Genomic DNA, 17,414 nt, shown 5'->3' on the forward strand with positions numbered 1-17,414 from the left:
TAGATATCGAGTTTTACATGAGATTTCGTTAAATCGTTTGCACGCGCACAATAACCAGTTACGTGTCTTTTCTACGTTTAAAATATAATGTCCTTTGATGTTGTTCTTTTTATGCATTCAACCTTATTTTGGACGACAAACGCCATGATGGTTTCACAATGGTTCACTCGGATATAGCCTAGTAATAGCAACGCCCCTGGTAATATTATAGTTCTATGAAAACTATAGGTAGTACTTGCTAAGTAGGTCATAAAGAAATGTTACTTCATTTATTATATCAATATATTTTATTGTTTTCAACAAGACCTATTTTTATAAAGGTAATATTTTTTTTTCAGGTACTACTTTTATATTGAATGAATACCTGTACGCGTATTACACTTTTACATACCTAGATCATAATAAAACTATTGAAAGTAGTTTTTTTTTATTTAATTTTTAGTGCGTATTTTAGTATTATGTATGCATATGTCAAGCATTTATGCTGAATTTCTGCATTCTTGCATACATATTATAATATAATATAATTTATTTTTAGTGTATTATCTGTGTTCAAGTTATTAATTTTTTTATTTTATATTGTGCTGTTTCAGAAATATGAAGTAAATAGTAATATTTATTAACTATTATATATTTTTTTTACAGCTCAAAATATCAACTTCAATATCGGATAAATTATATTTTATGAAGTACAAAGATAATTTGTAGTTTTACTTTAATTTACTTTCAACGTGTACAAAAAATGAAAAATAAAAGTTAAAAATAATTTTTCCATTAGGATAATAACAGCATAACAGTACAGTACATTACGATATCACCGTAGATCTAAAAAAAAACTGACGGCGTATCATGCATTAGTGGTCGCTTTCGTGACAATGGCGATGTGGGAAAAATGCGAATTTCTATGTCGTCAGTCCGTTGATACTGTCACACGACAAACATGCATTATACTACACGAAGGAAAAATAGAGACAATAAACAAATAAATGTTTGGTGGGGACCTCTCAGGTCCGGTTTGTTATACCTTAAGGAGTTCTCCGAGACGACTACCCTGCACGGTATACGCCATATTGGCCTATCCAACAGACATTTAATAGAAATGTAAGTAGTACAAGTAATAGGACTTGACGAAATAAACACACAAAATCAATTTGGTAATATTAATAATATATAATAATTATATATTAACTTATTAACAAATATTTTATACTGCATACCGAATTATAATAAATTATCGAGCTCGTATCCATTTACAGTGTATTTTAGTATTTAATAGACTATCATCCTCATTCCTTAATATTTCCAATAGAATAACTCCGGAAGTTTTCGTTCAAATTTCGATTACGATACGTCAAAGTTTTCAGAAAATTAATCTGAATCACATTTTGATTTAAAACATATAGGTTGTCATTTGAAAAACAAAAGTTGGTATCGCCACAGGATACTCCTTAAATGTTGTGAAAAATCTAAGTAATCGAAATTATCGTCTTTAATGACACTTAAAAATTCTAAAAATCAAAATTTTAGTAGTATGGCCGTATGGGATACTATTATATTCAACTTATATATTAATATTATTATTTTATTCATAAGCATATTATACCAAAAATGTAGACACTTCTCATCGAGTATCATTTATTTGTACACACATCATAAAACCGTTTTACGCAGATTTCTTTGGGTTCTATGCGAAATTTTGGCAATTTATGGATCTTTTAATGTGATGCGTGACAGTTGGATACGATACAATACAAACCCTACTGTTATAACAGTACAGAAAGATTATCGATTTTGGTACCTTCAGTTTCCAAGTAGTACATTCTGTTACGTAGACCCCGTGGACACAGAATTCGCTAAAGATTATGTACAGCGGTGAGTGGATATAATATTGTGCTCTAAAAATCTAATATTTATTAAATTTGCAATATTTTTTTAACTAGTAAATGGAAAGTAAGTTCCGGCAAAAAGTTTGATTACTACATGGATTTTGTGAAAAAAGTTGCGAACGCAACGTATGAAAACATAGACAGCATTGCGCCTTTTGTTAATAACACTGAATTAATAAATGTTGACATTATCGACTTGGTTTTGAAGGTATAGTTGAAATTTGTTATTTTTATAAAGTTTTTATAATACTTGTATATTACAATGTATTAGTATAACTTATTAATATTCCTTAATGAAAATAATAAAAACGTATTAATCGAAATCCAAAATATTAGGACAGGTGTCAGGTACAAAGATTAAGTATAGTCGTTGCAGGTCTTGATTTACTTATAATATTACCTCAGCCCAGAAGATAGATATATGGTTGTAAATTTAAGATCAATGTTATCTCTTGTCGTCGTATTCGAAAAAACCTATAAAGGCAGAAAAATTGGATTTCTATAGACTGTTCAAAATTTTAAACAACTCATAAAAATATTACCGTAAACGTATGGACTTCAAACTAATAACTATCGTAGAAAAGTGTTTAGATTTCATAATTGCTATAAGAAAACTTATGATAAACGTGTATTAAATGTTTAAGGTTTAAGGTATTACAATTTAAAAAATAAAATTCACGTATCATAGTATAAAGATTAATAAATAGGTTTTAGTGTTAATTATGATTTACCAAAATATTTTAATTTTACCATAATTGTATTATCTTACAGGTACATGCTGAACCTCGTTTTAGAACCACAATATTCAGCACTGACTATAAAAATATCACTTTTCAACCAGTATTAACTGAAATGGGTATCTGTTACACTTTCAGTGGGACAATAACAAATTACTTAACACCCAAGTAAACAGTTGTTTGAATAATATTTTTAAATGTACATTTCAGCGCATTTTATTTGTTATTATCCAAGTGACTGGGTATTAAATATCATAATAATGTTTGTATACTTATATAGGTATATGAATTTAATAATGTTTAAAAAAAACAAATAGTTTAGCTATATTACGATGATATAAAAAACCAGAGTTACGATGTATTAATAATATTTACCTTTTTACTAAAATTATAAGAAATAATACAATATATGACTTAAACTATATAGCCAAACCTATTATTTGCAAAATATTAAACCCATCTTTATAATTACAGTAGTGAACTCCAAAACATAAATTCCAACTCTCCAACACCATCGTGTAACTTTCTCAACTCATTATGTTACGCAAGAGCAGAATACCTACCTCGGAGTGTTTTGGTAATTATAAAAAAACTTCGTACGACATTAATGGATTTATAGTTTATACTTTATAATTATTATAATTGCGTGCCTATTGATAGTTATTTATTTTAAAATAACCGTGTAAAGGTATGATCTTTTACGAATTATAATTTATTTTTAAAACGATACTGTAATTGTATTTTATGTGGAAGGATCAACGGTAATCACAGTGTATATCTAATATGTATTTTACTAATGCCTAATATAGGTACTCACGTAAGTATACACAATAATGGCTTGACTCGGAGACTGATATTTTTTATCCAAAAATTGAATTATAATATTATAATATTTAAACTGACTCGATATAAATTGTTCTGTATAGTCTGTATATTGTTGAATAAATATATAGGTAGTTCACCTAAAATGTCATAAATAAATGTATTGAAATATTATATTCGTTACAGTATTACGTGCATTACCCAAAGGAAGTACCAAATATAGTAGACAAATATTATTCGGTGCAAGAGAATATGGAACGAGATACTACGTTCACGTTTTGGGAGATGACATCTGCTCCTGAATTGAGACGGCTAAGCCCGTCGCAACGTCGATGTCGTTTCATGGACGAACCAATGGACAACACAATACCCGTTTACAGTTACAACGTATGTAGGATGATATGCAGAAGAAATCTGGCTCTGAAGCTGTGCAAGTGTATTCCGCACTTTTACCCGTACCCAGGTGCATCATATATTATAATATTATTTTATTATGGTCGATTTTAAAAAAAAAATTATTACAGACACTTAGGTAAGCTCAAATACTGTAGCAGGCAATAATATTATACTGTAATTAATTATTTCTAAATGCAATGCAATTATTACGACTTAATCGTAATGTAAGAACTCAATATTTGAAACTCAATAAACTATCTTTTTTTATTAATATAATTAATATCAATGGGAGAGGGCACTCCGGTGGACTGTACCTCCAAAAAAATCATGGACGGCTAAAAAAAAATTAGTTTACAGAGTATATATATTATAATACATTCATTGATTTGGTTTTCATTTTGTATATTATGTAATGTTAATATTATTATATATTACAAACTACATTAATTTATTGCACAAGATTCCTCACCACCTTAGCACATTAAATGAAAATCGATGTTATATCAAATTTCTTAATGTTGCACGAGATATTGTACGTGGCGCGTTTTTTTTTTATTGTGGTATCCCCAAGTATTAACTTTAGGCCTAATCCACGCACAGAGGAAATGGGTGAACTGTCGGACATTAAAATGTTATAATAAGGGAAACGGTTACACGTTTTATCGTATTATATTGTGTATTTTAAGCTAAACTGACTGATAATTGTTTTATAATATAACTTTTATTTAATAAAATATAAATATCCGTCGTTTGACAGAAAATGTCCCATTGCCCTCATTTCCAGTGTTGAATTCAAGACGTGTAAAATATTATCGACAGATAGTCCGAAAAACACGGGAATATTGCCGCATCCATATTTTTTTTAACACAAAATGCAAATTTACAAAAAAAAATTTAATTTTCTCTCAAGAAAATATATGGGTATTACATTTTTAACACTATTAGGTAATCCCCTCCTTATCAATTTATTTCTGTCTACTAAATTTAACACTGTATACAATATATACCTGAAAATAAATACAATTTAGTACGTATATTACTTAACCAATATTTTATATTGCTAAACTAAACTTACCTATACTTAGTATACTATTACCACTTTTATTTTAATATTCGTTTTACAAAAAAAAACATTTTTTTCCACGTATCATTATTAATCCATATCGTACTTCTAACCAAAATCTTGTTTGTCTTTCTTGAATATAATAGCTAGAATGATGAGTATAAATGTCCAAACGCAAAAATAATCAGTCTCATCACGATATATTATATATCCTTGAAAAATTATTCACTGAAAATAAACTTTGGAAATTAGAATAAACACTTTTTTAATTTAAATTAATTTTCATAACACAAAACTACTAAAAAACAGGGAGTGGACTAGAAATGAAAAAAAATTGAAATTGAAATAATATTAAACTACAAAAATAATAGAACTTATACGTTTGTATTAAAATAACAGACTGACTGTCAATATAAATTATAAAAAATAAACATAATATAATTTGGCATTTTAGTTGTAGCCAACAAAAGTTTATATTTTCATTATATAGGTAGTCGCTATATATTATACTTTCCAGCCAACATAATATTATAATATAACCGTTGTTCGTTTTAACTAATAAAAAAATAATATATTGTATTATATTATAAGTACAGTCATTATATTTATTGAATTTATTTATTATGTCTATTATATTGTTGTATGACATATTTTAATAATGTGATTTTTATAAAATAATTGTCCTATTCTTTTACATGTAATGATAATGAGATAATAATATTAGGTAATAAAATGTTCGACAATGCTACTAATAATTTAAGCGTTGATCATTATTATTTACATTTATTTGAACGTTTTGTAACGGTGTATAAAGAATATCATAGTACAAAGGACGGTCAAGCCGGTTGCGGGTTGATAAATATTGTATCCGAAAGGTGGCGGAGCAATAACAAACAATAGTACCATAAAATGTGTTTTGAATTTTTGATGTTCTTCGACTAGTAGAAATAATTATACTAAAATATAAAACATAATTTTTATTAATAACGTTTATTTAATATTTTTATTACTTACTTTATTATATACCTACATTATAATGTGCAGTTTTAATTTTACATAACAAATGGGTGTTCCTTCATGTCTAAAAAAAAAATAGGTTTGAAAATTTGTTATTATATCCTCTTTTGGCCACTAAAGTCTGAACACGGCCTATGCTTTTAACATAAACATAAATAACATAAACTCGACTTGTAGATATGGTCTAGGTCAGTAACTATAACAAATAAAATTAATAACTATTATAGTGTTGTATCAATCATATTAATATATAATATATATATATATATTTACATTAATGTGTACATGGAGTTAGGGTATACATAATATATTATGTTGTTACCTGTTGCAAATGCATAAACATTAATATTATAACTAATAACTAAGTTAAGAAAACGTGTATGTAATAATATGTAACAAAATTTAGTATTAAGTCTAAGTACATTTTATTAGACTAATAACAAGATGAAGCAACATAGAAACTATATAGGTTAAGCTATAATATATAAGAGATAGGAGTGGGCAAATGTTGGTTCTTCGTAGCAGTGATTATTGATGCAGTCGGGCTGTAGAACAAAACAGTAATAAATACATGTTCTATTTTAATTATGTATGTGTTATTTATTAGTGTTCGTCGGAAGCAATCGTCGTATACTACAATATATTAAGTGTTATTTTTTAGGTAAAATGAAAGTTTGCAATATCGAAGGGCTACGTTGTTTGTCGATGCATAGCAATATGTTTATAACATTAGAAAAAAATGACGGGACGCCGCTCGACTGCAATTGCCAGATGCAGTGCGAGGAAGTTAAATTGTTTTTGGACAGGAATTCAAAGAGGACATGGTAGGTAACACACGCGTATATTAATATTGGACGTGGTCAAATAAAACAAAAAAATAATTAAAGCCACATGCTTACATAATATTTTCTCACATAGTATTATTATTCCCGTTTTTATTTTGTAAATCACAGGGCGTATCCAGTGCCGTGGGACATCCGTTACCGCTGGGCCGTTGACAAATATAGTAAGACACGATTGCGCCGCGACGTCATCTACAGCTTTGAAGATTTATTGGGTAAGTGTGTGTGTGTGTGTGTGTGTGTGAGAAACCATTGTTTTTCAAAACGAATGATCTCTATCGTTGTCGCCTTGGACCATCACTATACATCGCAATTCGATCATGAACGGTATTCTTCATATACCTATAATAATACCTATACGATAAACACAATTGACAATACAAAGGCACACGGTATATTCATAACATCGTGTGTTAGATGTTGTTTTTTTTAACTTCTTAGATTTTCAATCGACTACGATAATAACTTAAATATAAAATAATAAAAAAGCAATTTTTAAAAAATAATAATTAATAATGATAATATTGCTATTTATTTTAAAATATTCATTCATTGCATTATCCAATTAATACAAACAAACAAAATGTATAAATACATATTTGATATTTGTACGTAGGTATATATTTGTTATTAATATTAATTTATAATTACTTAGTCGTGATAAGTACAAAATATGTTACTGTCAAAGTTGTCTTGAAATTTACTGTAGTGGTACCTACCTATAGATGTAAACATGTTTCTAATTACATATTCATGGAAAATAATGTTGTTATTATTTATGTAATTTATAGAACTAAACATGACACAACGATTAAATTATAAAATCAATTGCCATTTTTAATTTACTCGGTAATTCTTATAAATTATTTTGCTTCTTTCTACACAATAAATTATTTTTTTTAAATAAATGTTAACATTTTGATATCAATGACTACAGTATCTATAATAATGAAAATTACTTTTGCAAACTATAATATTTCGCTTTCTCTCGAGATTGAAGATGATGTCGACCACTAAGGACGTTTTCAACATAAAATCATTTAAAAAATAAATAAATAAAAAGAATCCTGCAATCCAAAATGGCCACCCCGTCGTTTTACTATATAATATAATATAATATACCTACTATAATATAGTCTATCTATATATACATTATATTTTGTTGCATGAATTATTTTACATAAAAAAAAACCCATAATAATATATCATCTCTAGCGTTATAACCGTCTAAGTCAATATTGAATAAATTTATTTAAAATATAGCAACAACTAAAAAGGTTAATTCATTTAATTTTACGAGGAAGCGTACATAACATGATACGTAGACCTAAAGTTACCCGTACATTTTATAATAATGCCTATATAAAATATATAGTATTATGTTATGCAATATATATTATATATACCTGTACTTATGTTTTGTGCCGTATATGGTTTTTGTAAGTTATACTCGGGAAACGTACATAGGTACCAGGACAAATTATTCCGATAGTCGCACATAATCGCATTATTGCATCGATTACACGGGTAGTTAACATTTTATAACTGTATTATTGGAATATCAATTGTAATGCGTTTTTATACATAAAATACATAATAGTAGGTACATTATGTAGACATTTCGTGTGTGTGTCGTGTGGTAGGTATCCCGCATACTCCGGGAGCATTAAACTGTTGAGAAACAAAACATTTAAATACAATGCTTATACATATTATTATACATAGATGATACTACACATGCGCAGCTATAAATTTGCCATTTACATAGGCCGATCGATTTATTCCCATTATAGCCATCATGAATTATGATCACTTGAATTTAGAGAATATTAACAATCACGACTATTCTCGGGTATTACGTCAGCGTCAAATGAAACCTTTGCACGGTTCGAATATGCAATACATTAGGATTTAGATACAAAACTATTTTTTATCAAACTGTACTCGGTACTCACAATATCGGAATTACAATAAGGCATTTTTCAAAACAAATTTCAAAATAAATTATTGCTACCATAAGGGGGTATATTTATAGTACCTAATACTTACTGGTCAGCAGTGGCATGCGCAAAGGGGCTAACGAGCTGAAGCCCCTCCCCCCCTCATTTCCCATATTATTATGTATTACTTTTTTAAAATATTTATCAAGTTTCAACTGTCGTCAATTAGTAAGCATGGACGTAAATTCATATACCTACGTCTTACCAGAATGAATTCATATTTGCATACCAATTTTCCTAAAATAGCCAGTAATTTTTTGGTAAAAGTATAAACTACTTGCATGAATAAAGACCTTTTATTAAATTTCCAAGCCTTAGATAGATAACTTTGATATTTTATACCTTTTAACTATAAATTAATTGTGGTTTTGTCAAAATTTGAACTTTAAATGCTTATAAAATAAAATCTTTCCTATAGGTATCTATGTATCGTTAATATTTTTAAATAGTTATAATTAAAACTTATGATGAACCTTGTGTTACATTTTTAAGCTTTTTGACCAAACAAATAAATATTTATTGACATTTTTAGAAAAAAAACTAAAATTAATAAAATGCAAGGAAAGTGAAGACCGTCTAATCAGGGTTACCAAACATTTTTAACAAATTTTCATTTATTTTTTTTTTCATGATTATTTAAAAAAAATACTGAGAATTTTCAATTTCGACCTCCTAAAAAACGAACTAGATCCAATTTCCTTCCAAAAACCTCCATTGAAGTTATTTTTTCTATTAGAAAAGTTGAGAAGTTGAAGTTGTACAAACATTTTAAAATACCTCACCTAAATGTCTGCAATTATTAGATGGACAAAATAAAAAGAAACTTGTAATTAATACTCAAGCCCATCCCCCCATTGAAAAATCCTGCGTACGCCACTGCTAGTCAGTAATTAATGACTTAAATCACTGTAAAATTATTCAATTTTTATTCAATTAATGTTTCTGAAAGTTGCCTATACTAAACCCCTTAATAATTGTTTATGACACGTTACCATATTATTATTATTGTAAAATTGTATTTTATATTATAAACATTTTACATTTTGAACATAATGTCGCCAATAATTCTGATAATATATATAGTTGAAAATTGATTGATGCTACTTGATCTAACCATAAAAAGCGATTTATTGTTGGTTAAAATAATAAAATTGCGTGATAGCCTTGATAACTTAATAACATAGGTAGGTAGTAAAAACATAATATGTCAAATGGAAGTAGAGTATGCTTTCAATATTATATAAGAAAACAATTTAATTTTACTTTATAGTTAGCACTTAACAAACACCTACTCTGATTGGCTACATTGAAAAACATTAACAAAATGACACGCCCATAATACAATCGTTTATTTAAATTTTTATACCATACAATTATTGACGATAAAAAGTTACCAAACAATTAATTTAAAATTCATATTATATTAAAATCACGATTAGCAGTTGATGTAGATAAATAGATTTTATTTATATCATGGTTAAAATAGACTTTTTTAATACCTATAAATAAAAACTGTATACAATTGTTATTTGGGCCGTTTCGCCAGTATAATATACTGGTAAATGTATGGTAATAGGTATATGTCAAGTAATAATTTAACTTTGGACAAAATCTCGGAATTTTCCTGATGAAATTTCAATTCTAACCTTTTATCCGAGTTTATCATTATATATTTATATATAAGTACAGTATCTTATGGATTTTAATATCTATATATAATATATAACATGTATATTGAAAAAATAATTACAAAAAAGTATAGCCTACGAGTAGGTACTTACCGTAGAGTGTAGAGTGTGTCGTTTACCTATAATAGTGTTTTACGAAGAGGAAACGTCCGAGGCAAAAAGTCCGGTTTAATTGTTTTTCTGTTTGGCAAATAAATAAACAAATAAATAATTTTTCAAAAATATAAATAATTCAATTCGAAAAATTTTAATTAGGTATTTAATTATTATTATATCCTATATAATATCTATTATTATATTTGATTTTACTCCTACTGCAGATAATCCTGATTTACCTAAAACTTACAAAATATATTGTATTGTTCCATACACAATTTTTAAAAAGAATTTTGTGCAAATTGTATCTAGAATACTGTTTTCCGACAATAGAAAACGAGTCTGGACTTTTTTTAAATCAGACTATAATATTATATTATTGTCCCACAAATTGTTGACCGATTGCCGTATTACACAACTGTTACTGTACCTATAGTCACTGTGACCACGGATGTGTAACTATAATATAATACATCGCGTCTCAGTGGTTATTACTTATTATACAAATGATTATGAAATAATAATAAATAATAATTTTAATTTGTTCGGCGGTGCATAATGAAAGACGTAAAACGTTTTCTTCTCGCGCTCCTTCGATTCCGTCACGCGATGCCCGAGCCCCGAGAGGCTGTGCCGGTAACATTTTCCCGGCGAAGAAGCATTTAATATTATATAAATCCATACTAAATCGTTTTTTACGCTGTTGGACATAAGTCCGTCGGTAATTGATCATGCAGAGTAGCAGAGTGCATATTTCTCGGTAAAACTCGAGCGCACGACACCGTGATAATAATATGGAGGCGGTGTATATTAATATATAAGTTTTATGTATATTTTATATGTATAATATCATACAGGCAATGGCGTAACTGAGTAAAAAACTAGGAAGGGGACGGGACAAATTGATTTATTCACCGAAATCGAAACCATAACCTAATTGTTTGTTTTTACACAACGCATTCTATGGCTTATGGAAACAAATCGTAGGTAGGTAGGTAGGTACTCATATTATGATGGCGTACCGTCAAATAAGTATTTAACTATTTAAGTACCTACATAAAAGAGTTCCTTAAAAAATAGCTGCTATATAACTTGTTTACAAAAAATAATGTGATGGACATCTTATAATCAAATAATTTAGGAAATAATATTATTGGGTTACTTTTGTAACCTATATAATGCGATAAAGTTGACAATACTTAAACATATAGATGTTGTGCACTATGCAGCAGTAGAAACATAAATACATATATTGATATATGCAATACTTTGAGAAAAAATTTTCATTTTATAAAATATGTGCGTTAAATATTGTATAATATATTGTATTCTTTCTCTATTTTAGTAGATTTAAAAATGTCTACTGTTGGTATATATAGAGAGATACCTGCCCTCTGACAAAAATGTCATGGAGGAAGAGCCCTCATAATTACGCCACTGCATACATGTATACCGATATAATATTGTAAATTGAGTACATACAGAAAGGATACAGCTATATAATACAATATAATATAGGTTATGGCCATACGCCCATACAGCTATAATAGGAGACCGTGTGGTTGTAAAAGAAAATAAATGGTATTTAAAAAAAATGCCGCCGGAATGTATACGATTTCAAACACACCGTAAACAATTTTAACGAGTATAAAAATAATTAAGCCATTTGTCAAATTTTATTATAGTTTCGTAAAATATATAGCTTTTAGCATAAAATAAAATGTATACAATATTCCTAATGATGACGGCGTGTATAATACATAATAATGTGCAGTAGGTACTAGGTACATTGTACATGTCGCGGTCGTCCAAAAGGTTCCATTTCGTCTAATAAAATAAAATATGACGTCTACTCATAAGTTATACCGTGTAAATGTGTAATATACAATACTTATATAATTCGCAAATAAACACTAATTGCACTTGCACAATAAATCGCATTTAGGTACCTATACATGGTGTAGGTACTAATATAATATACTATACAATATGACGAAATAGCTATATGTACCTATGTTAAGTTCAATAATATTTTTTACATACTATAATATTATATTATAATGTATATACTTATTACTTTAAACTAATAATTTCAGTTTCCCTCGGAGGTACAGCGTCATTTTTTCTCGGTTGCAGCGTTCTGTCTTTCATCGAAATCGGATACTATCTCACACTAAGACTGTATTGGTTTGTCAATCGAAAACATAATGATTAATTGTATTTATAGCAATACTGTCGTCTGCCGCAGTCATAACCTCATATATTTAGCAGAAACCAACTATACACGTAATTTTTTTATTTATTTGTTTGTTGTATTATTGTAATGATGCCTATTATGTATATCAACATTATCAACTATGTATAATATGTATGTAAATATATTTTTTCATTATATTTTAGATTCACAACGGAGCGGTGAAATTATTGATTTTACAATGATATGTTATTTTTTATGCTTGCACCACCTTTTGGAAAAGTAAAAATGCTTTAATCTTCAATTTTAATATATTAAATTTTCTGGCAGAAAAGTGAATATAGTTACTACTTTAGTTGGGAAGGGGGAGGTGGCAAAAGTAAATATTCCCAGAAATGTTCTTAATAATTTGAAAAAAAACAAAAGAAATTATTCAAATTCAGTTTTTTTTAAATTATTGATAAAAAAAATTGATGCTTGGTCAAAAAGCTTGACAATTTAATACAAAATCCCACAGTAATTCTTAGTGAAACATGTAAGTCTAAAAAATAAATTTTCATAATTTTGTTTTTTAGACATTATAAGTTCAAATTTAGAGGAAATTGTACCTATATTTAAACGGAGAATAACGTGATTTTAGTTATTTTGTTGTAATTTAAAATGATTTATGGGAACTTAAAAACTTCTACTTATAATATCATTATATTTTAATACACGCAATGACATTTTAAAAATATTTAAATTAATTTTGAGCTATCGCTATTTGATACTGAATCACTAATAAACAGTAGTAAAACAAATATTTATATACCCAACACAAATATATGATAAAATACACTAACTATAGTAATGTAGGCATTTCCGCTCAGAATCATCAGACATCTTTCGTATGCAATGATTTATATAATTGAATTCAAATTGAACTCAACCATTAAGTACTGCAGTGACCTTCTCAATGACTAATGGACATTAGATACACTCGACTCTAAGACCTGTACAGCAGGACGGTTACCTAATAAATTGCCCTCTTTCCAGTTATACTGTATTAATTTTATTTAAATATACTAGATAAGGTAACACTTGTTTAATCTGACTCCTAAAGTCTTTAGCGTGTTCAAGTGTGCTCAACGACTCAGACGACTCAAATGGAGTTTTGAAACATATTATAATGGTATACGACGTGGAAGCGGTAGTGGAAAAAACCGTACATAAATCAGTAATAAATTCAATTTGAACTTGTAACAGTGGGGGGAGGGGGGGAAAGACACTACCTATTATCCCCTCAGTTAAATATCTGTGGGGGTAGTCGCTCCCCCCCCCCCCAGATTAAGATTACGCCTATGAATCTGAGGCACATCCGATCTCATAATAATATATAGTAAAATAATCTATTTATGTACATTTTATAAACGCTCACCTCCATTTTTCTTTTGATATTAAACATAATAAAATCCTTCTTTTGAAAATGTTGTTGTACCTAATTCAAAATTAGAACTAGTAGTTTACAGTAAGTTATCAAAATGTTTATACTAAAAGTAATAGTCCTTAAAAATGGTTTCACAAAAATATAACACGAATACACGATAGGTACCTATCGAAGATAGGCATAGGTTTCAAGGTTTGAATCTTCGAGACAGAGTACAATAATATAAATAATATTAATATTGTAATGATATAATTTTTATTAATTTACCTATCGAAAACGAATTAACCCGCTCTCCGGCAACACTGTTGCACACACGCACAACTGCGAAACGCGGCGGCGGCGGCGGCGGCGGGCAGCGGACGCTAGCGCCCCCTAGCGGTAAACAACGCGCAACACCGTGTCGACACACCCATCAACGACGCACACTCGGTTACGGTTACTATAGGTCTTCGGTAACAGTCGTCGATTATCACACTCAAACGGTTGCTTTTTCCACATTTGTTTTGTTGATAATAATTCGCTTTATCGATTTACGAATTACGAACGGTGAGCCCCACAGACGTCCGGACACACCAATTTATTCACCACCACTAATTGGTTACGATTTGAAATAATACGCGAGTCGTCGAACACAGCTGCAGTTTCCGAGACATGGCTGCGTCTCTGAAACGTCTCGAGGACGAGATCGCGGACGACGAGAATACGTCTGAGGAGAATGAACCCGAATGTAAGTTGTATTATAATTACTATTGACATTCTAACCATTCATTAGGTTGTACCTATGTCTATGATTATAGTGATTATACATTATAATATTATTATTGTTACTACACACGTTTCAATATTATGCAGGAGTAAAATATCATGTTGTAAACTGCCTAATAACTTTATTGTACTATTTTTATTGTCGTCAAACGTACAGTGTTCTGTACTGCCAAATCATCACTGTTGTTGTGTACTAATGAATCGTCGGTTTTGTTCTTTACAGCCGAATCGCCAGAAGATCCTCACTCATCTGCTGCTTCTGCCTCAACCACAAAGTCTGACGATGAAGAAAAGAAAACGCCCGTACCAAAAAAGAAATCTACTTCGAAGAAATCCAAGAAAAATGGTTAGTCTGCATTTATAATGTTCCCATGTTATTTTATGTGTGCACATCACTTTTTATATTTACTACCTAAATAATTATAATAATATTTTTTATAATTTATTATTAGGGTAGAGGACTTGTAGCTATTGCATATTTGTTTTGCACAGTCACAAAAATAGCAGAGTACAAAAAACAAATGTTTCATGCTTTCACAAAGCTAGTTTTGAAATTTTATTTTGCATATAAATGCATATTTTGAGTTTTGTTTTTGGACATTTTACGCTTTTATACCTACTTTTTGAGACATATTTAACTTAAATCAATTTTTTCCATACCGACATTTTTATTTCAAACAATTCAGTCAAAATATTTGTATAAAAATTTAAAAAATTTAAATGTTTGTCGTATAATATTATTGACTCTCCACAGGCACACGTTTTTCCTTCAAGCGCTTTAGGATTGCCGATAAGCCAATAATATGATTTGCTGTAATTAATTTTATTTATAGATGAATAATCGTTTACGATCTAACGTCGTACACCATACGACATCTCTACCACAGTGAGTCGTGTGCGCACTATGCGGAATGTGGGTTTTTCTTCAATTAGGATTTCAAAACAATTTTAGAAAAAAATTTTAAGTGCATAAGTGCTTGCATATTTAGTACTTTTTTAGAGCTACAAGTCCTCTGCCCTATTTATTATCAACGAACAATTTTATACTAATTATTATATCATTATTGTTATGAACAGCCGAATTGCCAGAAGATGCATATGTGTCTGACGCTTCTGCCTTGCCAACAAGCTCTAACGTTGAGAAGAACTCAACGCCAGGAATCAAACTGAAATCTATCTTGAAAAAATCCAAGAAAAATGGTTAGAGCATTGAACTGTTTTTGCGACTTATGTGAATCAAAACTTAACCTTGTTGTATTGAATTATTATAGATGACAAGTCTAAAAGCGAATATAACGAGTGTCCTGTATGTTTGGGACCAGCTGTGTTCCCTGTTCGTACTCCATGCGGTCATGTATTTTGTTTCTTGTGTGTGAAAGGAGCGGCACGGCAAGCTAACAGGTGTCCAATGTGTCGTCAGCATATACCTATTGATTTTGACAAAAATCCTATTATTCTTGAACGTCAAGAAGTAGAAACACTTGAAGATGGTTACCAATGGTTTTATGAAGGCAAAAACGGTATGACATAAATTGTTTTCAGATGATCATAGTAGTAGTGTATACATTACTAAATAAACAGGCATGTCAGCAACATTGTTCTGCACATATAGTGTGTCCTCATAATGGAATAAACGAGTTCTTTATCAATACCCCAATGTATTTGGGATGTAAATTATCTTTTATTCCAAATCTGGGCACACATAGATATACATACTATAGATATCTATACTAGTGTCACTAAGAGAGCGCTTTTGGGTGGCGACCAAAATTTGTCTGATCTCGCACATTCCTACCACTAAACCTGTCCGAACGCTAGCCGCCAACACCTACGCCAGAGTGGTAGAGTGGGAAAAATTTGGGTACGAAATCGCAGGGCTTGATCATTTGGATGTGCGAATGATAAGCACTCTCTCAGTGGTACTAGTATATTAGTTTTATATATCTATACAGCACACATGCACAGTGATAGGAAAAGTACGCGAGTTTGCTGACATGCCTGTTGTTTATTTAGTCATGAGTGAATACTTATTTTGACATAAATTTTCATTTTCCATATTTTAGGCTGGTGGCAATATGAGAAGAGAACTTCTGATGAAATTGAACAACACTACAAACTCAATGTACTAAAATTTGATGTACTTATTTGTGGCACAATGTATACAATTGATCTCGACCGATGTGTGCAATATAACAGGGATAATCCATACAGGAGAAGAAAAGTGAAAAGAGAAAATGCCAATAACATTGCTGTTAAAGGTGTTGCTGGTGTTCATTAATTTCACGTATTTTCTCATTTATATTTACATATTATATTTATTGTTCTTTATTCATACATGACACAAATTATGATGTATGGAAGTTTAAATGTCTATTTTATGTACTTAGTAATGTTAATTTATTATTATTAACATTCATTTTAATGAAAATTTTGCTAATTCATAAATTTTGTCAATTATATTCTCATTATTTATTTTAAGATC

General features: G+C 29.3%; 2 protein-coding genes and 1 long non-coding RNA gene across 3 annotated transcripts; 2 read left to right on the plus strand and 1 right to left on the minus strand.

Annotated features, from left to right (window-relative positions):
• The first annotated feature begins 895 nt into the window (after nucleotides 1-895).
• LOC132947085 (uncharacterized) lies at nucleotides 896-13,065 on the plus strand. The gene is made up of 10 exons (XM_061017282.1): nucleotides 896-1,101; nucleotides 1,672-1,872; nucleotides 1,941-2,094; nucleotides 2,658-2,791; nucleotides 3,098-3,200; nucleotides 3,632-3,908; nucleotides 6,583-6,745; nucleotides 6,875-6,978; nucleotides 12,644-12,833; nucleotides 12,948-13,065. Exons 1-9 carry the CDS (start codon nucleotides 941-943, stop codon nucleotides 12,760-12,762), a joined length of 1,416 nt encoding a protein of 471 aa, XP_060873265.1. The 5' UTR covers nucleotides 896-940; the 3' UTR covers nucleotides 12,763-12,833; nucleotides 12,948-13,065.
• Nucleotides 8,059-14,276, minus strand: LOC132947086 (uncharacterized). Its single transcript, XR_009664827.1, has 3 exons — nucleotides 14,159-14,276; nucleotides 10,545-10,631; nucleotides 8,059-8,434 (listed from the first exon to the last, which is right to left on the minus strand). It is a non-coding gene; the product is annotated as an uncharacterized LOC132947086 (long non-coding RNA).
• Nucleotides 14,277-14,593: 317 nt separating this feature from the next.
• On the plus strand, nucleotides 14,594-17,269 carry LOC132946884 (E3 ubiquitin-protein ligase rnf146-like). Its single transcript, XM_061016992.1, has 5 exons — nucleotides 14,594-14,894; nucleotides 15,156-15,278; nucleotides 16,010-16,132; nucleotides 16,204-16,452; nucleotides 16,996-17,269. Exons 1-5 carry the CDS (start codon nucleotides 14,819-14,821, stop codon nucleotides 17,208-17,210), a joined length of 786 nt encoding a protein of 261 aa, XP_060872975.1. The 5' UTR covers nucleotides 14,594-14,818; the 3' UTR covers nucleotides 17,211-17,269.
• The last annotated feature ends 145 nt before the right edge of the window (nucleotides 17,270-17,414 follow it).

This window comes from Metopolophium dirhodum, chromosome 6, assembly GCF_019925205.1.
Source record: "Metopolophium dirhodum isolate CAU chromosome 6, ASM1992520v1, whole genome shotgun sequence".
Lineage (NCBI taxonomy): Eukaryota > Metazoa > Arthropoda > Insecta > Hemiptera > Aphididae > Metopolophium > Metopolophium dirhodum.